The sequence below is a fragment of the Chanodichthys erythropterus genome, chromosome 13, assembly GCF_024489055.1.
Source record: "Chanodichthys erythropterus isolate Z2021 chromosome 13, ASM2448905v1, whole genome shotgun sequence".
Lineage (NCBI taxonomy): Eukaryota > Metazoa > Chordata > Actinopteri > Cypriniformes > Xenocyprididae > Chanodichthys > Chanodichthys erythropterus.
In genome coordinates, this window is record NC_090233.1 from 54,117,947 (window position 1) to 54,140,341 (window position 22,395).

The 22,395-nt window shown below is 40.1% G+C and overlaps 2 protein-coding genes across 8 annotated transcripts; both read left to right on the top strand.

Moving 5' to 3' along the window:
* Positions 1–702: 702 nt before the first annotated feature.
* Positions 703–14,890, top strand: thap1 (THAP domain containing, apoptosis associated protein 1). Of its 4 annotated transcripts, none has more exons than XM_067406955.1 (3): positions 703–1,613; positions 11,293–11,482; positions 13,492–14,890. In XM_067406955.1, exons 2-3 carry the CDS (start codon positions 11,339–11,341, stop codon positions 13,903–13,905), a joined length of 558 nt encoding a protein of 185 aa, XP_067263056.1. In that variant the 5' UTR covers positions 703–1,613; positions 11,293–11,338; the 3' UTR covers positions 13,906–14,890. The 4 variants fall into 4 exon arrangements, with proteins under 4 accessions (XP_067263056.1, XP_067263055.1, XP_067263054.1 ...); XM_067406954.1 differs by lacking the exon at positions 703–1,613 and adding an exon at positions 9,374–10,864 and having other exon boundaries at positions 11,286–11,482; XM_067406953.1 differs by lacking the exon at positions 703–1,613 and adding an exon at positions 10,166–10,864.
* Positions 14,891–15,429: 539 nt separating this feature from the next.
* LOC137034384 (MOB kinase activator 3B-like) lies at positions 15,430–20,150 on the top strand. Of its 4 annotated transcripts, none has more exons than XM_067407250.1 (3): positions 15,430–15,654; positions 17,696–17,795; positions 19,571–20,150. In XM_067407250.1, exon 3 carries the CDS (start codon positions 19,662–19,664, stop codon positions 20,109–20,111), a length of 450 nt encoding a protein of 149 aa, XP_067263351.1. In that variant the 5' UTR covers positions 15,430–15,654; positions 17,696–17,795; positions 19,571–19,661; the 3' UTR covers positions 20,112–20,150. The 4 variants fall into 4 exon arrangements, with proteins under 4 accessions (XP_067263351.1, XP_067263353.1, XP_067263350.1 ...); XM_067407252.1 differs by having other exon boundaries at positions 17,696–17,791; XM_067407249.1 differs by lacking the exon at positions 17,696–17,795.
* Positions 20,151–22,395: the final 2,245 nt, after the last annotated feature.

Consider the following 22,395-nt stretch of genomic DNA (forward strand, 5'->3'; position numbering starts at 1 on the left):
ATATCCCACTTCTCTGAGAAATTATGTTTTTCTTCGTATCATTAATCACAGTTCAGAAGAAGGATGAGCGCGCGTGCTGTATGTCATGTCATTCTGAAATCATCCTTTACTTCCCCATCTCAGATAAGTTAGCAGATTATTATAGATCTGGTGGGAGGTTTATGATCGCGTGTTCATCATCACAGTGACGGACAGAGCAGCGGTTCTGCGCCTCCTGCGCTCGAAGTCCCGCGGAGTGTCCAGAACTACTCAAGCGCCCCTGAAGACGGAGATCCGCTGCTTCTGCTGTGAGGATGCCGAAGCGGATTGTTCCCAACAGTTCACAAGAACAGCATTTATTAGAAACAGAATCTTTTGTCTTCACTGACACCTTTGATCAATTTAATGAGTCCTTGATGAATAAAAGTATTGATTTCTATAAAAAATATGTAATATAACATCTTACTGACCAAACTTTTGAATGGTACACTCTAAAAAAAAAATGCTGGGATAAAAACAACACAAGTTGGGTTGAAAATGGACAAACCCAGCAAATTAATTGTTTTAACCCAGCTATTTGGTTGTTTTAACCCAGCTATTGGGTTGTTTTAACCCAGCGAATGGGATGTTTTAACCCAGCAGTTGGGTTAAATGTTAGACCAACCTGCTGGGTAGTTTTATTTACCTCAACTATTGTTTAAAAATGACTATTTCTTGATTGAAATGAACCCAAAATATGTTGGAAATTAACATTTATAAATATGTATAATAAATAAACATTTATTAATACGTTCAATGAATAATAATTAAACAATAAACATTTATTAAATTGCTTATTAATAAATGTTCACCTTTTGATTATTATTGTTGCCTCTAGTAATTATGTGTCTGATTTTTGGGTTCATTTTAAGCCAGACATATAGTCATTTTTAACTATAGTTAACTATAGTAATTTAAACTATAGTTGAGTTAAATAAAACTGCCCAGCTGGGTTAAAACAATCCAACTGCTGGGTTTGTCCATTTTCAACCCTACTTGGGTTGTTTTTAACGCAGCATTTTTAGAGTACATGCACATAAGCATTATATTTATATGAATAATAATGGATTATTAATAATATATTTATGTAAATAGTTTTATTGATCCTGTGGCTCAAGTTGCTTTACATTTCTGAAGCACATGGCTGTTCTCACAACACTTCAAATGACAGATGACAGGTAACCTGATGCAATATGATCATGAGAGTATCCTAAAGTGTTCATCTCCTCATCTTTACAGTATCTTTGTTCCTAAGGCTGAAGATATGAGATGCTCTCATTGAATTACCATCTTTATCATTCCAACCCCTCTCTGAAATGACTTCTTTTCTGAACAGCTTTTTGTTGCCAGTGTTTTTCCAGCACCAGCTCTCGACACACACATCCTCCACAGTGATTTCCAGCACGGTGCCGTGAGGCTTCGGAGAGCAGCGGGACAGACTAAACTCAGGGAAAGAGGCAGAAGAAGCCAGAGCTGGCGGCGGAGAAGCCGTCATCTAATGAGAGCTGAAGAGTTCAGAGACCGAGTTCATCCGGGCGACACGCAGCATCAGAGACTTCTGCAGATATACTTCATCTCAAGAAGTCCTTTGAAAGGTAGAGGTAACATTAAAGTTATCTCCAAATATTCACTGCTGAATTAATGAAATGTCGATATGCTACTTTGTCTTTTACTGCAATTACATTTTAAACTTGACTGATTCTGTAATTAAATCCATGTTGATGTTCCTGTAGTTCAAACAGTAGAGCAACACAAAGGTCATGGGTTCGATTCCCAACATGTATAGCTTAAATGCAAACTACATTGCTTCAGTTAGAAGATAATAAATGATAAATTCAAGCGTAACCTGTGGAGTATGTTGTATGGTTCATCGGAACTGAATCTCAGGCTGTTTTTGACCTCTGATCCTCACTTGTGGATCTAATTATTCTGATGCGCGTCTCATTTGGTCCAATAGCTATTCTACGGATCATGTTTCTCACTTTGCTTTCTTTGTTATTGATGGGGAAAGTGATTATGGAGCTCAAATATCCTCTAAGGTGAACCAGACCTCACTGCAGCTCTGCGTCAGTCATATTCAAATAATGGATCATTTTAAACCAATTGACCTGTTTGTTTTAATTTGACATGATTTAATTTAAAGGGGTGGTGGATCATGATTTGACTTTTGTAACTTTAGTTAGTGTGTAATGTTGCTGTTTGATCATAAACAACATCTGCAAAGTTACGACGCTCAAAGTTCAATGCAGAGAGAGAGATTTTCTTTTATAAAAATCACTTTTTAAGGACTACAAAAAATGGCTGGTAGGGACTACAACAAGCTTGTTCCCAGTTTAGTGACATGGTTAGTGGATAAATTGATGGATACATTTTAGTGTTTGTGATGTCACTAACCCGGGAAGAAGCTCGTAGTCCCTACCAGCCATTTCTGTAAAAGAAAATCTCTCTCTTTGCATTGAACTTTGAGCGTCGTAACTTTGCAGATATTGTTTATGATCAAACAGCAACATTACACACTAACTAAAGTTACAAAAGTCAAACCCTAAAATTGACATAAACCCCGCCCCCGAGAACACACCACAAAGGGGGCGGGGCCATGTTGGGCTGCTTTAGAGAAGAGGAAGAGTTGTTGTAGTCGAGTGTTGTTGTCATGCCGTCATTTTACGCCGGACTGCTTCACAAACGAGGGTCAATTCAACACAAAAGATGAACATGACGGCACATGTTAGTGGATGAGTTGAATCAACTCCACAGCAACTACATCAATTTATCCACTAACCATTCAGAAACGTCCAAAAGTTGTAACTTCTTCCTGAGTCTCTCCATCAGTGTCGACTCCGGTTTGAACAATGTAAGGCTGAACACTTTCCTCATTTTGGCTGCGTGAGATTCTCCAGCTTTGTTGTTGTTGAGCTGTTAAAGCTCCGCCCTCTTCTGGAGCAGCAGCTCATTTGCATTTAAAGGGACACACACAATAACGGCGTGTTTTTGCTCACACCCAAATAGGGGCAAATTTGACAAGCTATAATAAATGATCTGTGGGGGATTTTGAGCTAAACTTCACACACACATTCTGGAGACACCAGAGACTGATATTACATCTTGTGAAATAGGTCCCCTTTAATATACTGCAATTTAAGGCTTCTCCTTCCCAGTTTGTCCATACGGCCGTGTTTACGGCCTCGTTCACTGTGTTTGACGGCCAGCGCAGGAGCGAGAGGTTTCTCTGGAGGATCTGGGAGAGGCTGAATGAAATGATAACAATGAGGACAGCAGTCTGGAGAGGCAATGTTCCTAAGCAGCTCTAATCTAAGATCTAATCCGATTGGTCATGCTGAAAAGTATTAGCCTATGCAAAAGCATCCTGAAGGAAATGCAAAGATAAATCAAGGTCACCGAAGCTCTCGTCTGGTTTCGTCTTGGTTCCACCCAAAGCATTTCACATCAAATCACAGTCAGTCTTGTGCACATATTCTTTCCGTTAAACTAGAAAAACCTGTCGGATTAATGAGGGCAACAAGCACAAACTCATTAAGATCTTTCTGCATCATGTTTTTTAGTAGGACAGGCTTTACAGAGTCAAACACAGTCAATCTTCTGCTCCATCAGAATGAGCTGATGATCCATCATGTGCGCTAAAATACATCATACCGTTCGCTTTATGTTCATGTTCGAACCAAGAGCACTTCATCCGCTTTCAAGAACCTGATCCTGCTAACAGGACGTGGTGTTTTGGAAAGTAAGCTCGGAAAATGTTTTAAATCACGGAGCCGTGGCAGCAGAACCTCTTTGAAATGTGAAGCACTTCCATTTGTTTGTACAGTATTGATTTGATCGGGTCTCCAGCGATTACCTCACACCGGAGGGTCGCGCTCTCCTGATGAGAGCAGCGCCTCTAATGCGAGCGCAGCCCCGTGTCACACTTATCCAAATATTTTCCCGGTATCCATGAGAACGAGTCTGACGAAAGATGAGATTCAGTTTAACAGAAAGATGCTTAGAGCCACTTATTCTATTAAAGAAAGCCTAACAGTAAATAAATCAAGGAATATACACTCTTAAAAGTAAAGCGATGCCATAGAAGAACCATTTCTGGTTCCCCAAAGAACCTTTCACGAACTTTTTCTCATTTAAAAGAACATTTTAATCTAAAAAATAATAGAAATTCTTTAAATCTAAAGAACCTTTTCCCTCTGTAAAGAAGCTTTAGGGTGATGGAAAGATTCCACTGATGTTAAAGTTGGAACCATCGACGCCAATAAAGAAGCTTTATTATTATTATCATTATTATTACTGTGAAGGCTTATTTGACATCAAACAACAATTGAAAATGATTGTGTTTCTGATGGAAAAGCCACCATAAACAACAGCAGCTGAAATTGAAAGTGATTTTGAAATGTTATCTTGGCTATGAATATCCGAAATGTGACGCACACGTCCTTCTCTTTATGCCGTTCACTCTGTGCTCTTAGTAAAGCGTGTCGGCGGGCGACTCCTTGGCACGGCCTCGCGCTGCTCCACGGCGTCCCGTATAACCCCACACATCCACTGTGACATCACTGCGCGATTATTTGGCACAGGCCTTGATGCCTGTGTAATGTGTAATGGAATAAATCGCCCTTGTGCTGGCCGCAGCGCGCAGAAACACATCTGAAAGCTGTTATCAGCAACAATGACATCAGCCGGCTTGGCCTGGACTGAGCTGAGATCATTCTCTGAGTGTGTGTGTGTGTGTGTGTGGCACGAGTGGCGTAAAGGGAATCGTTTCACAAGGGAAACATCCATCCCACTGGGTGACAAAAAAATCATGATAAAATCGTTCTGTATGTTATTTATCTACTGCGCTGTTATTGTTACTCACACAAACATCATCAGAGCTCATAAAACACTGTCTGATCTGCAGCTTTTTCAGTTCAGAGATCAGGAGCACTGCAAGATTTTGAGCTTATTTTAATTGTTCAATATTAAGGCATTCGAGAACACAGATTTTGTTGAAAATATTATATCATCGCCTCGCTGGACTGGAAAGAACAGACAGTAAAGGATGACCTTCTGGCAAATCCTTGCGATCAGAAGATTGCAGCATGTACTGAAGCTCATGACAGAAACCACAGACAGAGCAGGTGCTCATTACAGCTGATCGCCTTCAGAACCCTGCGTGTTTCACAAAACTCTTTTCCTTTCTAATTTCTTTTATTCCAATTTGAAATGTGTTTGCCTTGAAGCCAGGGAATGTTGCTGCTAATCAAATTAAGCATTTGTAAAGTCTCTGCCAGCCTCGACTGAGCCGCGAGCGCAGGGAATCGTTACAGCACCGTGTGTCTGGATCCGCTCAGCCGTTTCTCCAGCAGCGGTTCAGAGGGATTTGTGGCCCGGCGTGTCAGCGCGTGTTTCAGCCTCCATTATCATTCATCACATTCGGTGGCTTCTCATGCAGATGAAGGGTAAAACCCTGTTCCCACAACCCAGACAAAATGACTGTCTTCGTATAGCGTTGCTCACTTAGTCAATCATCACCATAGTAGTGATAGTGATGAACAATACAAATATTTTCTCAGATTCTCAAAATGACTTTGCGCACATGCATGTGTCATAATGTTTATGTCCATCACTGAAGGAGACTCAATATTTACTAAATGTTTGCTAAAAAGCTCTTTAGTCATCAAAATATAAATCATACTCACGGTCAGAGTATGAAGTCTTGTTCACTACACATCTATTGCACATGAAATGAATTTGTCAATCGGATTGAAACATTAAGGGTTAATATAAACAGAACTTTGGATTGAGGAAAATTGATGCATGTAAACAAACCCACAGAGACACAACACTATAAAAAATTCTGGGTTAAAAACAACCCAAGTTGGGTTAAATATGGACAAACACAGCGACTGGGTTGTTTTGACACTGCAGTTGGGTTAAATCTTTGAGTTTTCAACTATTGTTTAAAATGACTATATGTCTGGCTTAAAATGAACCTAAAATAGGTCAGAAATTAAAAAAATCAAGGCAACAATAATAATCAAAAGGTGAACATTTATTAACAATCAATGTAGTGTTTCATTATTATTCGTTCAATTTATGATTAAATGTTAATTTATTAAACATATTAATGAATGTTAATATATGAAAGCAAACAATACAGTAATTTTTAAACAATAGTTGAGTTAAATAAAACTACCCAGCAGGTTTGGCAAACATTTAACCCAACCACTGGATTGTCCATTTTTAATCCAGCATTTTTTAGAGTGAAGGAGGAAAAGCGCCAAACTGGCAACATCCAGAACACCCTAGCAACTGCTAAACCACTCCAAACCCTTAGCAACTGCAGTTCAGATGCAACATTTTTATATTTTATATTAAAAATGTTTTTAAAAAATGTAGTTAGGTGACACACTACACAGACAGAACAGGAAATGACCTCTTGAAATAATGCGCGCAGTATAGAGAACCTTAAGAAAACCTTGAGCTTAATACAATAGCAGTCATATATATATATATATATATATATAATGTCGTCAAATCAAATGCAGCTGACAGAATCAATGACACCCCAGAGATCTGTTTTATCTCGACACAATTCCTCTCGCGGATCTGAGCGCGTCTTCAGATGCAGGGAAGCAGTTAAAGCAGTGGGCGTCTGACAAGAGCTTCTGGATCCAGCGAGCGCATCTCCATGGCCACGGGCCAATCAATCAAACCTCAGCCTCTCTCACACACACACACACACACACACACTGCAACTTCTGCATGCATTTGACAGAGGCCCAGAACACGAACAAACATGTCTGTTTTCCCCTCGTGCTTCATGTAGATCTTGTAATCGAGTGTTTCTGAGAACTGAGCTCGGCTCTATATCTGCACACCAACACGGCGGTTCTGCTCGAGCGTCTGACAGTAATAGCTGCCATCTGAACGCGTTATCTGCTGTAATTCCTGGTGTAGGTGGGTATTACTGTAATTAGATGTCAATAGAGACGTGCATATATATGAGACTGAAATAGCCCCGGTGAGAAGCCAAGCGTCCTAATTTCCACACTTTGATTTCAAACGATGTGGATTTGGAGACTTTGTACATTTTTAGTTCAGATTAAAAACTGAAGCACTTGGAAAGAAACCGGTTTTCTGGGCGCGTGTTGGTGCCCGCGGGAAAAAGACTTTCTGTGTGTCACGAATGTTGGATCTGCTTAGATTGACACTTCATATGTCATGCCACTTCTTTGACTTAGTTCTCTAGGTCTAGCGTGTATAAATGTTAAAAATTATATAAATTACATATACATTACATTTAATGAGCTATAAATTCTATACCATATTAACGTTCATGGTGTCATGAACCACAGTCTGGAGATCTGGACAGCACTAGATCAGAGGAACATACAGGCTTTACTGCCCTCTTCTGGTACAACAACAGACCACATCTGATCATATCATGACAGTTCACACTCGTTTAAGTATTTTTGTCAAGTGTATAAAAGTCTTTCAGAAATATAGCATGTAAATAAAAAGCCCAAAGTTCCTTCTTTCTCATGTCTTAACCATCTTTGGGAATGCTGATATTATAGACGGTGTGTTCAGGACACACATAATCATGAGACACACTGCAAGAGAATTTTTCATTCACTTGACACACACACACACACAGTGTTGGGGAAAGTTTATTTTAAAAGTAATGCATTACGATCACGGGCCCTGTTTTAATGATCTAAGCTCATGGTCTGAAGCACTAAGGGAGTGTTCAAATCCACTTTTGCTGGTTTAACGACAGGAAGAATGGTCAGTGTGCCAGAATAACTGAACGCTTCTCTAGTGAGGAAACGGATCTGCTCGTGTGCGAGGTTAAAGCGTGCGAACAGATCATCTCCAGGACAAGCCAGATTCCACCAAAGCATTTGTATCTTTATGCACACAATAATAATATTTTACATTGTAATCCTTTTATTTTTAATATTTGGCATGTTTGTGTGCTGCTGCGCATATCTCTTGTGTATAATAAGCAGAGTGTACGCGTGTTGTGCACCCGCCTATAGGCGCATATTACTAATGGTTTCAGTTAATGTCGTTTTCAGTTCCTCAAAATAGCAACACGCCAACAATGCATCTGAACACACCTTGTTTTTAGACCAGCACGCCCATGGGCAAACAGATGGATGCGAGTGCATTTGATATTTAAACAACTTGGCGCTGGATGTGAAAATGATAACTGCGTCAGGCTGAAACTGGCAAAAAACACTTGAGTCACGCCTGGCGTCGCATTGCGCCGAGTGTATGATAGGGTCCATTGAGTTACTCCCTAAAAAAAGTAACTAATTGCATTACTTAGTTACTTTTTATGCGTTACATCAAGTACTTTTGCATAACTTTTTCTCACTTCTGGGTTTGCTTGTTTGTTTTGGCAAATGTTACGGCCCTTTTACACCAAACAGTGAAATGAATAAGCCTCAGGCTGAAGGAAATGTATATTTACACCTGTACAGTAGAGGGCGCAGCTCAAACAAACCTTTCAGCTGTGCTGCCATTCTGAATTAAAGAAGAACAGAATACATAAGGAGGATTTCTAAATCTAATCTAAAGTCATTTTTGCTTATTAGTTTGGTTGAATTAGATCATTGAAGGTCAGCAGCAAAGACATTGGTTAATAAAGTGAGATAAAATACACAGAGTATATTTGTGTAATTTAACATAGTTAATTATTACAGGTTTGCATATAAACCTGAGATTGCATTTCCCTGTTTTTTATTAATTTTGGGGAATACTGAATTGTCGTGTAAGTGAAATGAGTAAATAAATGCATGTTCACATGTAGTTTAGAACTACAATAACCATCATGTTCACACACAGCACACACCTCTGTGCTTTAATTCTCTCCACATGAGGACAGGAGAGCTGTCCGTCAATACATGTGACTTGAGTTATTTGAAAAAGTAACTTTAAAAGTAATATATTTGTAATAATATATAAAAATATAAAGTAATATTTTGTTCAGCTGTTACTTTGCATTACTTTACTAGTTACTTGAAAAAGTAATCCGATTACATAACTCAAGTTACTTGTAATGCGTTAACCCCAACACTGTTCACACACACACACACACACACACACACACACACACATTAAACTGCACTGTGACAACAAACACACACTCATTCATGTCAAAGCACTGAAACAAATTGTTGAATTGAAATACTCGTCATGCCTGTAAATCGAGTTGTTTGATAGAAATGCTGACGTACCTCGCAGACGTGTTGATTCAGACAGGTAGCGTGTGTTTCACTCGTTCCGTGTGAGTAAACAAAGCGTCTGCTATCTGTCACATGCATCGTAACTCACCAGGTTTCCTGTTCTAGTGTATCTGAATTTCCTGTTTACACCACAAACACAAACCCACTACGAATGATGCAGAGTAAACACAAGACAACAAGCTTTGAATCCAAATGATGTTCAAGGCCGATGAGATTAATGAAGGTTAATGAAACACAAATTAATGGAGTGTCTGAACTAGAGGGACATTTATAAATGTGCCATAATGATGGATTTACTGCGGCTCTTCATTCATGATTAGATGTTTAATGTTTTGATTTTTACATTGACTATATTGGCAAATCAATGTTTGTGTCTGTGTCATTAATTATCAATACTATTTTTAAATATCATCTGTGTATGGGAGCATAATTATTAGTATATAATGCAAAGTTAGGTTCAGTCAATATTATGTCAGTAAACAAACAGATCTCACCATCCACTGACTTCCACAGTATTTATTTCTCCTCCTTCTGTAACCAATGATGGTCGACATCTGTTTGTTTACTGACAATTCTTCCTAATATCTTCCTTTGTGTTCAGCAGAACAAAGACATTCATACAGGTGTGGATCAAGGAAATGATGACAGAATTTCCATTTTTTTGGGTGAACTATCACTTCTGTCGGAATTATACGAGATTCCTCGGTAAGCGATTTAACTCGTAATCACGACTTCAGAAGTGGGAATTATCAAATTTCCGACAGCACGTGAAGGCTGCATAATTTACATATCAGCGCCACAGCGTCATCAGATACGTGCGTTTATTTACAATCGCAGCCAATGACCTGACGAGCTCACGGCGTCGTCATAGAAAGAGGCGTGCCCCTTTACCATCAACAGCCAATCAGATTTGAAGAATTCTCACGTAGCCTCAGCACCGAAATCAAACAAGCGTGTTGAACTTGAATGGAAACGATCATGCATGTGATGTGGAGGGCGGGGCTTGGCGGCCCAGGTAAGATGGGTCTAAATAAAAATCATCTTATTTTGGTCTGTTTTAAATTATTACTGTGTGTAAAGTAGGCATAATAAAGTATAAAGTATTAACAATGTGTAAGTTACTGTCCAGAGGCACACACGGACCGCGCTGTCACCTGACACCTGTTACTCTTCTCATCGCTGCTCAGGATCGATCAATCACACGCGACTGCGATCGCTGGATATCGCTTTCTGAAGATCATCTCTGGGGAAGATTTGCGTGTCTTTTTTAGCTACTGGGCTTCGTATATTTCAACGATGATCGCATTTTGAGTCTAAATGTCTACAGCGAGACAGAAGCCGTCCTGAGATGTGGATGTCTCTCAATGGAAGGTCTACTCTATGAGCCGCTGAGCGCCACCTGCCGGACAGACGCAGAATCACACAGTCACGGTGCTCGAGCGCGTCTGTCTGTCAGCCATGAGAAGAGATCTGCTCCAGAAGATCGAGAGCGAATATTATTCCTGATCATCATATCTCAGATCGCAGCTAAACATGGTTCAGTCCTGCTCGGCGTACGGATGCAAAAACAGATACCAGAAAGATAAAAACATCTCCTTTCATAAGTGAGCTGAACTGTGTCGAAGTGAAGCTGATGTTGTTCTCTGATCGTGTTTGTGACTTTATTCGATCAGCTGCAGCTTCAGACTGTGTTTGTTTACTTTAGTTCACTTCTGTTCTCATTCTGCTAACTTCACAGAGACACTGATTCGTTTGTTTTTTAGTCAAGATTAGCTGATGATGTAAATGATCATCATGTCGTTCTTCTGTGGAAAATAAAAGAAGATATTTTGAGAAATGTCTCAGTGCTAAAACTCTTCAGAATATCATCTTTGTTTCACAGAACAACTGAAGTCATACAGGTTTGACAGAATGATCATTTCTGGGTGACCTTTTTAGTGACAACAGAAGTGAACTCTTATTTTACACAACATTTACTTTGAGACCATTAAAAGCACAGTAATTATTGCTGTGATTTGTGTCGAGTGCGCAGGTTTCCTCTGGCCCGGCCGGACGTCTGTGGGAAATGGGTGGCCGCCATGAAGAGGAGAAACTTCAAACCCACCAAGTACAGCAACATCTGCTCCCAGCACTTCACCAGAGACTGCTTCAAGCGCGAGTGCAACAACCGTGTGCTGAAGGACAACGCCGTGCCCTCGCTCTTCAGCTTCAGCAAGATACAGGTGACCTCCGTGACCTCTTTCCCGTCCTCTAATGTTCATTCAGTATGTGTGTGTTAAATGTGACTTGAATGAATGTGCTTTTGATACTAACAAAAACACCAGGAGATCCACACCTGTTTTATGATCTCATCGTTTCAGTCGTTTCCAGTTCGCCAGAACATCAGCATCTATTACTAGGGCTGTGACGAGACACGAGACCGAGACCAAACAAGACTTTTACACAGTATTTTTAAGAAATCCTCTCATGCATGATGAAATACACGACTGCAGGTGCACTTGAAATGGTTTAACTAATCATCTTGTAATGAATGTCATTTCAGTTCTACTTTCTGAGTATGAATTATCATATAAAAGACAACAATACTCAGAAGGTTTTGCCACAAACTCAACTGGCGTCTCTTCGGATCTTACTGTACGTGACACACACTACCATTCAGAGGTTTGGACACATTACTATTTTTAATGTTTTTGAACAAAGTCTCTTATGCTCATTAAGGCTGCATTTATTTGATCAAAAATGTTTATATACTTTAAAATATAATTTTTTTTCTATGATGCAAAGCTGCATTTTCAGCATCATTACTCCAGTCTTCAGTGTCACATGATCCTTCAGAAATGATGATTTGCTGCTCAGTTATTATCAGTGTTGGAAACCGCTGTGCTGCTTAATATTTTATGGAAACTGTGATACTTTTTTCAGGATTCATTGATAAATAAAAGGTTAAAATAGAAATATTTTCTAACAATATAAATCTTTACTATCACTTTTTATCAATTTAACACATCTGTACTGAATAAACATATAAATTTCTTTCAAAAAAAAAGAAAGAAAAAAATTCTGACCCCAAACTTTTGAACAGTAGTGTATATTGTTAAAAGATTTCATTTAAATAAATGCTGCTCTTTTTTACATTTTTTATTCATCAAAGAATCCTGAAAGAAAGTATCACGTTATAAAAAATATTAAGCAGCACAACATTGATAATAAATCAGCATATCAGAATGATTTCTGAAGGATCATGTGACACTGAAGACTGGAGTAATGATGCTGAAAATTCAGCTTTGATCACAGGAATAAAATATATTTTAAAGTATATTATAATAGAAAACCATTATTTTAAATTGTAATAATATTTCACAATATTACTGTTTTTTTTCTGTATTTTGATCAAATAAATGCAGGCTTGAAGAGCAGAAGAGACTTCTTTCGAAAACATTAAAAATAGTAATGTTCCCAAACTTTTGAATGGTAGTGTATGAACTCCTATCTAAACTTCTTTACACAAACTGATCATATAAATAAAAATGAATAACAGTTTTCTCAAACAAGTGCAACCGTAATCAACGCACTATATTCAGTGCAAACGGAGACCAAATCTTTCTTCAAGCCTGACACAGAGCTGAGAGATGCTCACAGACACAGTCCAGCCTGAGATCGCTTTATATTGGGAGATGTTTGCATTAATCAGGGAGCCGCTTTTACAAAATCACGTCTGAATGTGTACATTCTACAAGATCAGACATTTATCAGACGCTTAGGATCTGTTGTGCGACGGATCCTCCGCCATGGTCGCGTCACGTGATCAGTGAACTGTGATTCCTGCTGCGCTGTCCGGCTCTGCAGCTCCTGTTGGATGAGCTGGATGGGATTGAAGCGACCGTTATCCAACTGAATTAAATGGTTTTTATTTCTATAAAAAGCAAAACGACAGTGGAGGCGTGATGTAAATGTAGTGGTGGATATTCTATCCTAATTTCTCCCTCACACTCCGTCATGGCAATATCACGAGACCGCTATTTTCATTTATTTTCTTTAACCGTCTCCACATGTGGTTTGAGTTGGGCCGTTCACTGCTGCAGTAAAGGCTCTTCTGGAAGTAGTTGTTTTTAAAGTATTTCAACCTCTTCTTTTCAAAGTTCAGGAACTATATGGCCCAGTCCCGACTGCATTCATTTAGGACAGGCTTTGATTTCTCCACATGTGACCCGTGTCCATCCGTTGTTCACAGGCAGCGTCTCTGGAGGACGCCTTCAGCCCGGACATGGACTTTCCTCTGAGTCTCCCTCTCTCTGATGCCGAAGAGACGGCAGTGGTGCGGCCGTCTGAAACGGAGCCGGAGCCGAACCCGGACCTCCACGCCAGCGCCTGCGTGTCCTGCGACCACAACTACACGGTGGAGGACACGGTGCAGCAGAAGAGACGCATCGAGCAGCTGCAGGAACAGCTGGAGAAGCTGCGCAAGAGGCTGAAGACGGTGCAGCAGAAGTGCCGGCGTCAGGAGCGGCAGCTGGAGCGCTACAGAGCCGTGAGCCAGATCCGGAAGACCGGGAAGAAGGACGTGACGCCGGGAGAGAGCTACGTCATCTTGCCCAGAGAGATGTACGACGTGCTGAAAGGAATAGAGACCATCGGCGCGTTGTGAGGGTTTACGCCTGTTTTAGGTGGTCGATTCGAGCTTCTCTTTTTGGTTTTTAATTCTTCTGTCAATCACAACTTGCGTTCTGAATGTCAGACGTCTGCTGGGCTTTATCCGGCCGATGTGTGTTCGGTGTCTGACGGAGAACACAATGTGCTTTCAGGAACATCTGGACCATTTACTTCCGAGTAACAACCCTTTAGCACTTGTTAAGATGACAAACACCTCGACGAACACTGGACACTGACAGATGTGTTGGAATGGCTGCAGATCAGTGTTTGCTCAGTTATTAAATGTTTTTTCTAAGTTAAACGTCTGGAATTTTATTGAATAGCTTATTTTTATTGGATTTAATGTACTAAGATGACCAAACTGGACTTGACTAAACACGTTTTTTTTTCAGTAGCCATATAGTCGCGTATCAAAGGGCTTTGAGATTGTTTTGTGTTTGTTGTTTTTTGATTCTTGCTGATTAATTTATTGCTCACAAAACAGTAATAATTGTGGAATCAATTTAAGCCATATTTGGGGGGAAAGTGCGATCATAGTTGCCTTACGCTGCAGTTCTTCATGTGGTTTGACTGTTTCAATTCATGATTCATTTATAATCAGGCTTCTGAATGATGAATGTCACTGTCTTGTATGAAACGCATCCTTACAAAACTTTACCACGGTACAGAAAGTTTCCAAAGCTGAATTACTACAGTCATATACTAATAAATGAATATGGTTTATGCTTCAAACCATGATTTGTTATGAATGGGTGGCTAATAATAAGTTTATGACAGTATTACTGTAGTAACTACTATGGTAAATGTTTGTATGGGTAAACTGGGAACAGACAGTATAAACTCATGTATGTTCACATGCTCTGTATCTGTAAGCTTGAAGAAAGTCCATGTAAAATGCAAATCCACTGTCTGTCCGATGTTTTCCCACCATCAGATCAAACTAATATCCCCACCACCACCTTTTTTAATAAAAACTGAGAAACCAGAATGCATAGCGTTTTTACATTAGGGTCGTTTCATTTAAATTAAATTGATAGATCTTTTCAAAATTGTATTTTAAAAGGATTTAAAATAAATGCACTTAATATGTATTCAAATTATGTTATTTAATTTTTAATTTGCTCAAGTCACCTTTACTTGTATATCGCAGCTTTACAGTAATAAACTTTATTTCATTTAAAGGTGAGTGCACTAAAACAGAACTTGAACCCTGAACTGATCCTAAAGCGGCCACTAGAGGGCAGCGCTGCTGTTATTTACCTGCGTTACTTGTTGCAAAAAAGACATTTGTATTTCATAAAGATACTCCATATAGGAAATGGATATTGCTGAGAGTATGTGTGCATATTTCGTGAGCAGATAAGATCGATCAAAGTACTGTAATGTGACAGATTGTGATGTCAGCGGCAGTGTGAGTCTCCGTGTGACCGCTAGATGGCGCCGATGATCTGCCTTTGGCTGCTTAAGCCGCTTTTCTTTTTGCATCAGTAAAATCACTCGCACACGGGTTTGAGTTCACGAACATCATGTGTAGAGAATATGAGAAAGCGATTTGATCAGTGATATGTAGTGAATCTGTTGTCTCTGTTGCGGCCCTGTGTGTGTTTGAGTGGGAGGAGAAGCGGGAGTCTCTCTCTCTCTCTCTCTCTCTCTCTCTCTCTCTCTCTCTCTCTCTCTCTCACACTCACACACACACACACACACACACACACACTACATGAGGACATTCGCATCAACAGCAGTGGTAAGTGTGACTCAATGTTGTTTTGCATTTTCAGAGTTGTTCTCGTTTGAGGGAACATCGGTTTCACTCGGTTTATGGTTTGTTTCTTCAGTGCTGTTTTGTGTTCATCTCGTTTAAAGTGTGTTGGGAATGTGTAGGGATAGTGTTGGGATAGTGGGATCCTCACTAACGGCATCTGAATTACACGAATGTAACATTTGCTCACATGAAACAGTTTCCTTTGAAGAGCTTTTCTCTATTGAGAACTTTGATTGACATGAATATAACTAGTAAAGTTTCTGTAACATGAGAAACTGTGTGGATAGCTCAGTTTAATAGTTAATCTAGTCACACTACAAACATTGTTTTTGTATGCCGATTTTGCATTGGTTAGTGTGTTAATTCTTGACTAGAGCAATGAGTTTAGATGTAGGGATGGTAGTTTTGGGTTTGTTTAGCACAAACGAGCAGAAGTGAGACTGAAGGACAGAGACCAGTTCACAGCAGACAGACAGACTGATGGATGTGTTTATGTAAGCCGGTCCTGGGTTCAGAAGAAGAACCGGCTCTGATGAGACACCAGCTTATTCTGATCAGAGTCAGAAGAAGAAATCGGTATTAAAGATCTGGTTTGATTGGAGGGTGTGTTAGTTATTGTCTGTCAAACACTGAGAAAGACAGAAACCAAACACTCATACTGTATAGACCATGTTGTAAAACTAAAATATTTTAAACGGGACATATAATGCTCCTTTTCACAAGATGTAATATAAAGTGGCTTTCACACCGAATAGTTCTAGGAATTCAGTTATAGGAACTAGCCACTATTGCAGTTCCCCGAGAACTGCTTTCTCCCCCGGGACATGTTCCTGGTGACATTCGCACCGGAAATAGGAACTCTGAAGCGTCGGACAGCAGCATCTTTACAACTGCTAAAAACCAATGGAGGACGCCGTGTTGTGTTTGTTGTGTCTCTTGGGTTTCGTGATAAAGGAGATGGAATGTAAACGCATAATTTATGCGACTGAAAGAGCAAAAAGTGGGGCTAAGAGACGAAATCTCCTATGACAACTTTCAGTATTACATATCATGAAGGTGGAGAAAAGACCACAACCCTGCAGACGACAGGTAAATGCCGTTATCGCTGTTTTCCATGATCGTAAATGTGTTTACACGGCTGTTTGAAAATGGCGGGTGCCGGTGTTTGGCATGCGTTCGACCAATCAACGTACCCTTACGTCACTGATAGTTCCTACAGTGCTGGTTTAGACCCTACTCTGAAGTAGGAGCTAATTTAGTTCCCCTAAAGGAGTTCCTGCGGTGCGAACATGGCAAAATTATTATGGTATTTCTGCCAGTAGTTCTAAGGACTAAGAAAAGGTTCCTCCAGTGCGTAAGCCCCTTAAGTCTCTGGTGTCTCCAGAATGTGTGTGTGAAGTTTCAGCTCAAAATCCCCCACAGATCATTTATTATAGCTTGTCAAATTTGCCCCTATTTGGGTGTGAGCAAAAACACGCCGTTTTTGTGTGTGTCCCTTTAAATGCAAATGAGCTCTCTGCTCTTTAACAGCTCGCATGTGCCGTCATGTTCATCTTTTGTGTTGAATTGACCCTCGTTTGTGAAGCAGTCCGGCGTAAAATGACGGCATGACAACAACACTCGACTACAACAACTCTTCCTCTTCTCTAAAGCAGCCCAACATGGCCCCGCCCCCTTTGTTGTGTGTTCTTCAGGGGCGGGGTTTATGTAAATTTTAGGGTTTGTGATGTCACCAACCCAGGAAGAAGGTTGTTGTAGTCCCTACCAGCCGTTTGTTGTAGTCCTTAAAAAGCAATTTCTGTGAAAGAAAATATCTTCCTTTGCATTGAACTTTGAGTGTCGCAACTTGTTGTTTATGATCAAACAGCAACATTACTAAAATTAAAAAAGTCAAATCATAATCAGCCACCCCTTTAATTCCGCCTATGTACTGTTTAAAATCTGCATGTTTTTGGGCCTACACAATTAATGGTACTTCTAACTCATTTTTATTTCATTTTGTCCAATAAATCTGCTGGTGTAGAGTCTCTGCTTGATGTCCATCGTAAATCAGAGCAAAACCAGCTGAGATCCACTGAAACAGGCCGTGATGTTCATGTTCTGACATGCGTGTGATCTTGTAGGTAAAGAGCTGCATGTTTTTCTGCTCACACATGCCTCTTCATGAATCACTATCAGACTATCTTCTGTTCTTTTTCCCCTAGAAAACAAGCGTTATGCATTTTTACTGATTGATATTACACCCTTTTCATAATGAATTTCCTTTCTTGATCATGTTGTTATTCCACACATCAGATCAGATGATACACACTCGTAGATCTGACCGTCTGTCATAGCGCTTGAAACACGAAGGCCTGAACTGATAAAACATTTATCTTGAATGCAGTGTGTATAAAAGCATCTGCAATTGCATAACTGTGTTTATGGATACTTTTTATCCAAAGATATTAACCCTCGATAGATCTAATTGTCTGTTTTTTCTGCACAGTGACTCAGATCAGAAGAATGTGCCGTTAGTTATCTGCTGTTTGAATACTAGGGCACATAATGAGAGTTAAACATTGACTAGATAGAAAACTGACTGACTCATTCGTAACAAAGGTTTACAGGTAAAACCCAAAATCTTCCCGCTTGAAGCCAACGCCTTCTCCTTTCGTGTTGAGCGGCAGCGCTGTGATATTCGCCTGCTGAGGGCCGAACGGTCAGTGTGATTTTACTTTCCTCCTCTTTGTAAAACAGCGGCGGAGTAATGATGATCTGACACAGCGTGATGCTCCAAGTTTGTGGAGTTTGGATGCGTTCAGCTCCGTGTTTCCAGGACCTTCTGTGGCTCCGAATGCCATCTTGAGTAGAAACGGGACCATTTGTTTCTCCAGCGTTTTTAACAGGCTGGTTTCAGAAACAGACGGTTCCTTTTTTTATAAGAAATGACTGAGAATATCCCATAATTTCTTCTGCTTTATAATGTCCGTTTGGAAGGCTGTTGAGCTTATGAAATGTGGTGTGAAGGACTGAGTCTTGAGTCAGAATGTTAATGATGGACAACTAATTGTAAAATTGCGGTGTGTTTGGGATTACGGCCACATGAGCTTTAATTTGATGTCAAAGCAATATGACTTTTGGTGTAAAAGTCTCTAACCCTTTCACACCTCAAGACATCCGGATTTGTGGTTTGGTTTAGATCGACTGGATGTTTTACAGGGTTGTTAAACATGAGAGTCTCTTCAGAATGATGTCATTACACAACTATTGGCCTCGAGCGAAGCAGATGCAACAGATTCAGTGGCTCTCATGATTTATGTCTGCAGTGTTATATAGTATTGATAGGATTATATCTTCAGCACTAGTCTAGTCTTTCACCCGTGTTTAAAGGGTTAGTTCACTTTAAAATGAAAATGACCCGAGGATTTACTCACCCTCAAGCCATCCTAGGTGTATATGACTTTCTTCTTTCTGATGAACACAATCAGAATTAGCTATACTGATAAATATCCTGACTCATCCAAGTTTTATAATGGCAGTGAATTGGAAACAACGAGTATAAAGCTGAAGAAAGTGCCTCCATCCATCATAAACGGCTCCGGGTTAATAAAGTCCTTCTGAAGTGAAGCGATGCATTTGTGTAAAAAAAATATATACATATTTAACAAGTTATACAGTCAAATATCTAGCTTCTGCCAGACCGTCTTCCGTATTCAAGTTACGAAGAAAGTGTAAAACTCACAAAGTCCTACGCCTTCCCTGTTCAACTCACAAAACAAGCGTGACTGACATTACACAATTACTTTCAAGCTTTTAAGCATAACCCTTTAGACTGAAAGGTTTTTAAGACCACAAGAAACACAAATTCAGTCAAGTGTCCAAACGTTCGATTAAACGTGGTTCATTTGTTTTCCAGGAGAGCATGTGATAACGCAGAGGAGCGAGACTCTTCCTCAGTGCTCGATTCTCTCCCCCGCTGACTGAACGTCTGTTCTCCTAGAGACATCATGTCCATCGCACTCAAACAAGTGTTTAACAAAGACAAGACGTTCCGGCCCAAGCGCAGGTTCGAGCCGGGCACTCAGCGCTTCGAGCTGCACAAGCGGGCGCAGGCGTCGCTCAGCTCCGGCGTGGACCTGAAAGCGTCCGTCCAGCTGCCGCACGGCGAGGATCTGAACGACTGGGTGGCCGTGCATGTGGTGGACTTCTTCAACCGGATCAACCTCATCTATGGGACGGTGTGCGAGTTCTGCACGGAGAAGAGCTGCCCGGTGATGTCCGGCGGCCCGCGGTACGAGTACCGATGGCAAGACGAGCACAAGTATAAGAAGCCCACGCCGCTGCCCGCGCCGCAGTACATGAACCTGCTGATGGACTGGATCGAGATGCAGATCAATAACGAGGACATTTTCCCCACCAGCATCGGTGAGTGTTTCCATGTTTCTGTTATACACTGATGGTCAGTTTGTGAGTTTGGAATAATTACAGGTTTTTTAATTGGGATTTTTGTTGTTTTTGAAAGAAGTTGTTTTTTTGCTCAATGTAACATTACATTAGACAATATATTCTGGTGTCTCCAGAATGTGTGTGTGAAGTGTCAGCTCAAAATACCCCACAGATCATTTATTATAGCTTGGGACACAAAAACACGGCGTTTTTGTGTGTGTCCCTTTAAATGCAAATGAGCTGCTGCTCCAGAAGAGGGCGGAGCTTTAACAGCTCAACAACAACAAAGCTGGAGAATCTCACGCAGCCAAAATGAGGAAAGTGTTCAGCCTTACATTGTTCAAACCGGAGTCGACACTGATGGAGAGACTCAGGAAGAAGTTACAACTTTTAGACGTTTCTGAATGGTTAGTGGATAAATTGATGTAGTTGCTGTGGAGTTGATTCAACTCATCCACTAGCATGTGCCGTCATGTTCATCTTTTGTGTTGAATTGACCCTCGTTTGTGACACTCTACTACAACTAGGGATGTGCCGATCACGTTTTTTTGCCCTCGAGTCCGAGTCATTTGATTTTGAGTATCTACTGATACAGAGTCCCGATCCGATACTTCTGTAATACATAAAAAAGAATAAAGAAGAGCGAAAAAAACAAATCCAGGATCCAGGAACAGTGCTTTTCAGGCTTTTCAGGTATCTTACAGTAGTTTTCGCGTACAGAAAATGGATAAAGTAATCAAATATAAAATATCACTTCATATTATCTTTACTGTATAAAATAAATAAAGATGAATCATTATTGAAGTTACAAAAACTATTCAGTCAAGAGCAGTGAGTGATTTCTTTGTTATTTGTTGTTTGATTTAACATTAAAAACAGGCAGCAGGAAAAGTTTTTTTCCCTTTAAGACAAGCACAATCCAGTACATTTACTGTTCCACATGCGCTGTCTTTCTCGACTAATATACGTTCACTTAAGACATAACCGACTATGTTTGCTAGGATACTCACTAGGATGGGCATGTTGACATAATTTTTGTATGAATTTGTCCGCTTAAGCGCAAGACTTGAAAGAGAACTCAGTATTTGCGCGCTGACTGAAATAAGCGTTCTGCCTATATAAGCCTGGTTCACTCATCCTTTTGCTGCAAAGTATTGTTTAGTGTAACTGCTGCAATTCTGAGCGGGTTTCTGAGCGGGTTTCTGTATCTTGGTTTGTTTTCTCGCTTGAGTCTCCGGTTTCGTGTTTTGCCTGGTTGTTTGTTTGTTGCCTGTTCTTTGATTAAATCCTTTTAATTATTTAAAGACCTTATCCTCAAACTGTTTGTTTGATCTCTGATCAACTGAGTGATTTCAACCTTCGAGTCTCGGAGCAGTTAAGTTACAGCAACACATTCATTTTATTTTGACTATATTTCTATGACTTTATTTCTTCTTTCTTTACCCTTAAATCCTTTTAATTATTTAAAGACCTTTAATACAGTTCTGGCCAGTTTGTGCTGATAGTTGTCTCTGTTTGTCCTCCTGACTCTCTGATTTGACATACATTGTTTTAGTGATTATATTCTCTATGATTGTTGGGACGGTGAGTTAGGGATTGGGAACGTCGCTCCACATCCAGAGAGAAGTGTCAGGAAACCTCTTTGAGATTGAGGTAGAGGAAGGAAGAGGAAGATCCTGTCCACAGCATTTGACATCCTGTGTCAGATTTTATGGTCATTTGCTCTTTTATAATCTACTGGATTGTAAATATAAATGTGTTATGATGGGAAGCTGAGGGCTGGACACATCCATGCAAACTCTTGTGAGCAGAACAGTTGATTGAAATAAAATCATGACTAGTCAGACAGTGTAAAGGGAGTATTTTTGGCTCTAAACCCAGATTATGTTGTTACGTGTCTAATAGAGACCCCATTTGGCACTTTCGCCCATATATTTTGCGTCCGCTAGAATTATTAGTACAGTAAAGCAGCTCAGGGATGAAGGTTCATCGAGCCACAAAAATGTTACAGTTCTTTGTTTTTCAGGTCGTATTATGAGCAGATTAAGATGGTGGTGATCTACAGTACAAACGCAGTCTGATCACATGACCGAGAGACTAAACAGGTCAGCAGCTCCACTAATCCTGCATCCGCCGGGTCTTATTATCGTTCTGTGGATAATTGAATGACACGCAACCGTACACACACACTGGAGAGCAGCTTTAAACATGAATCGTATCATTTCCAGAATTTTCCACAGTTTCCAGCTCAAATACCTCTATTATGATCCAGTATATGATTGTTAGTGATATATA

What these genes read in the sequence shown, in the direction of transcription:
- thap1 (XM_067406953.1), top strand. Translation starts at nt 10,794, where the DNA reads ATGGTTCAGTCCTGCTCGGCGTACGGATGCAAAAACAGATACCAGAAA. An exon ending in AAAAACATCTCCTTTCATAA is followed by an intron (nt 10,865 to 11,292) that starts GTGAGCTGAACT and finishes TCGAGTGCGCAG; the next exon opens with GTTTCCTCTGGCCCGGCCGG. An exon ending in TCAGCTTCAGCAAGATACAG is followed by an intron (nt 11,483 to 13,491) that starts GTGACCTCCGTG and finishes CGTTGTTCACAG; the next exon opens with GCAGCGTCTCTGGAGGACGC.
- LOC137034384 (XM_067407250.1), top strand. Translation starts at nt 19,662, where the DNA reads ATGTCCATCGCACTCAAACAAGTGTTTAACAAAGACAAGACGTTCCGG.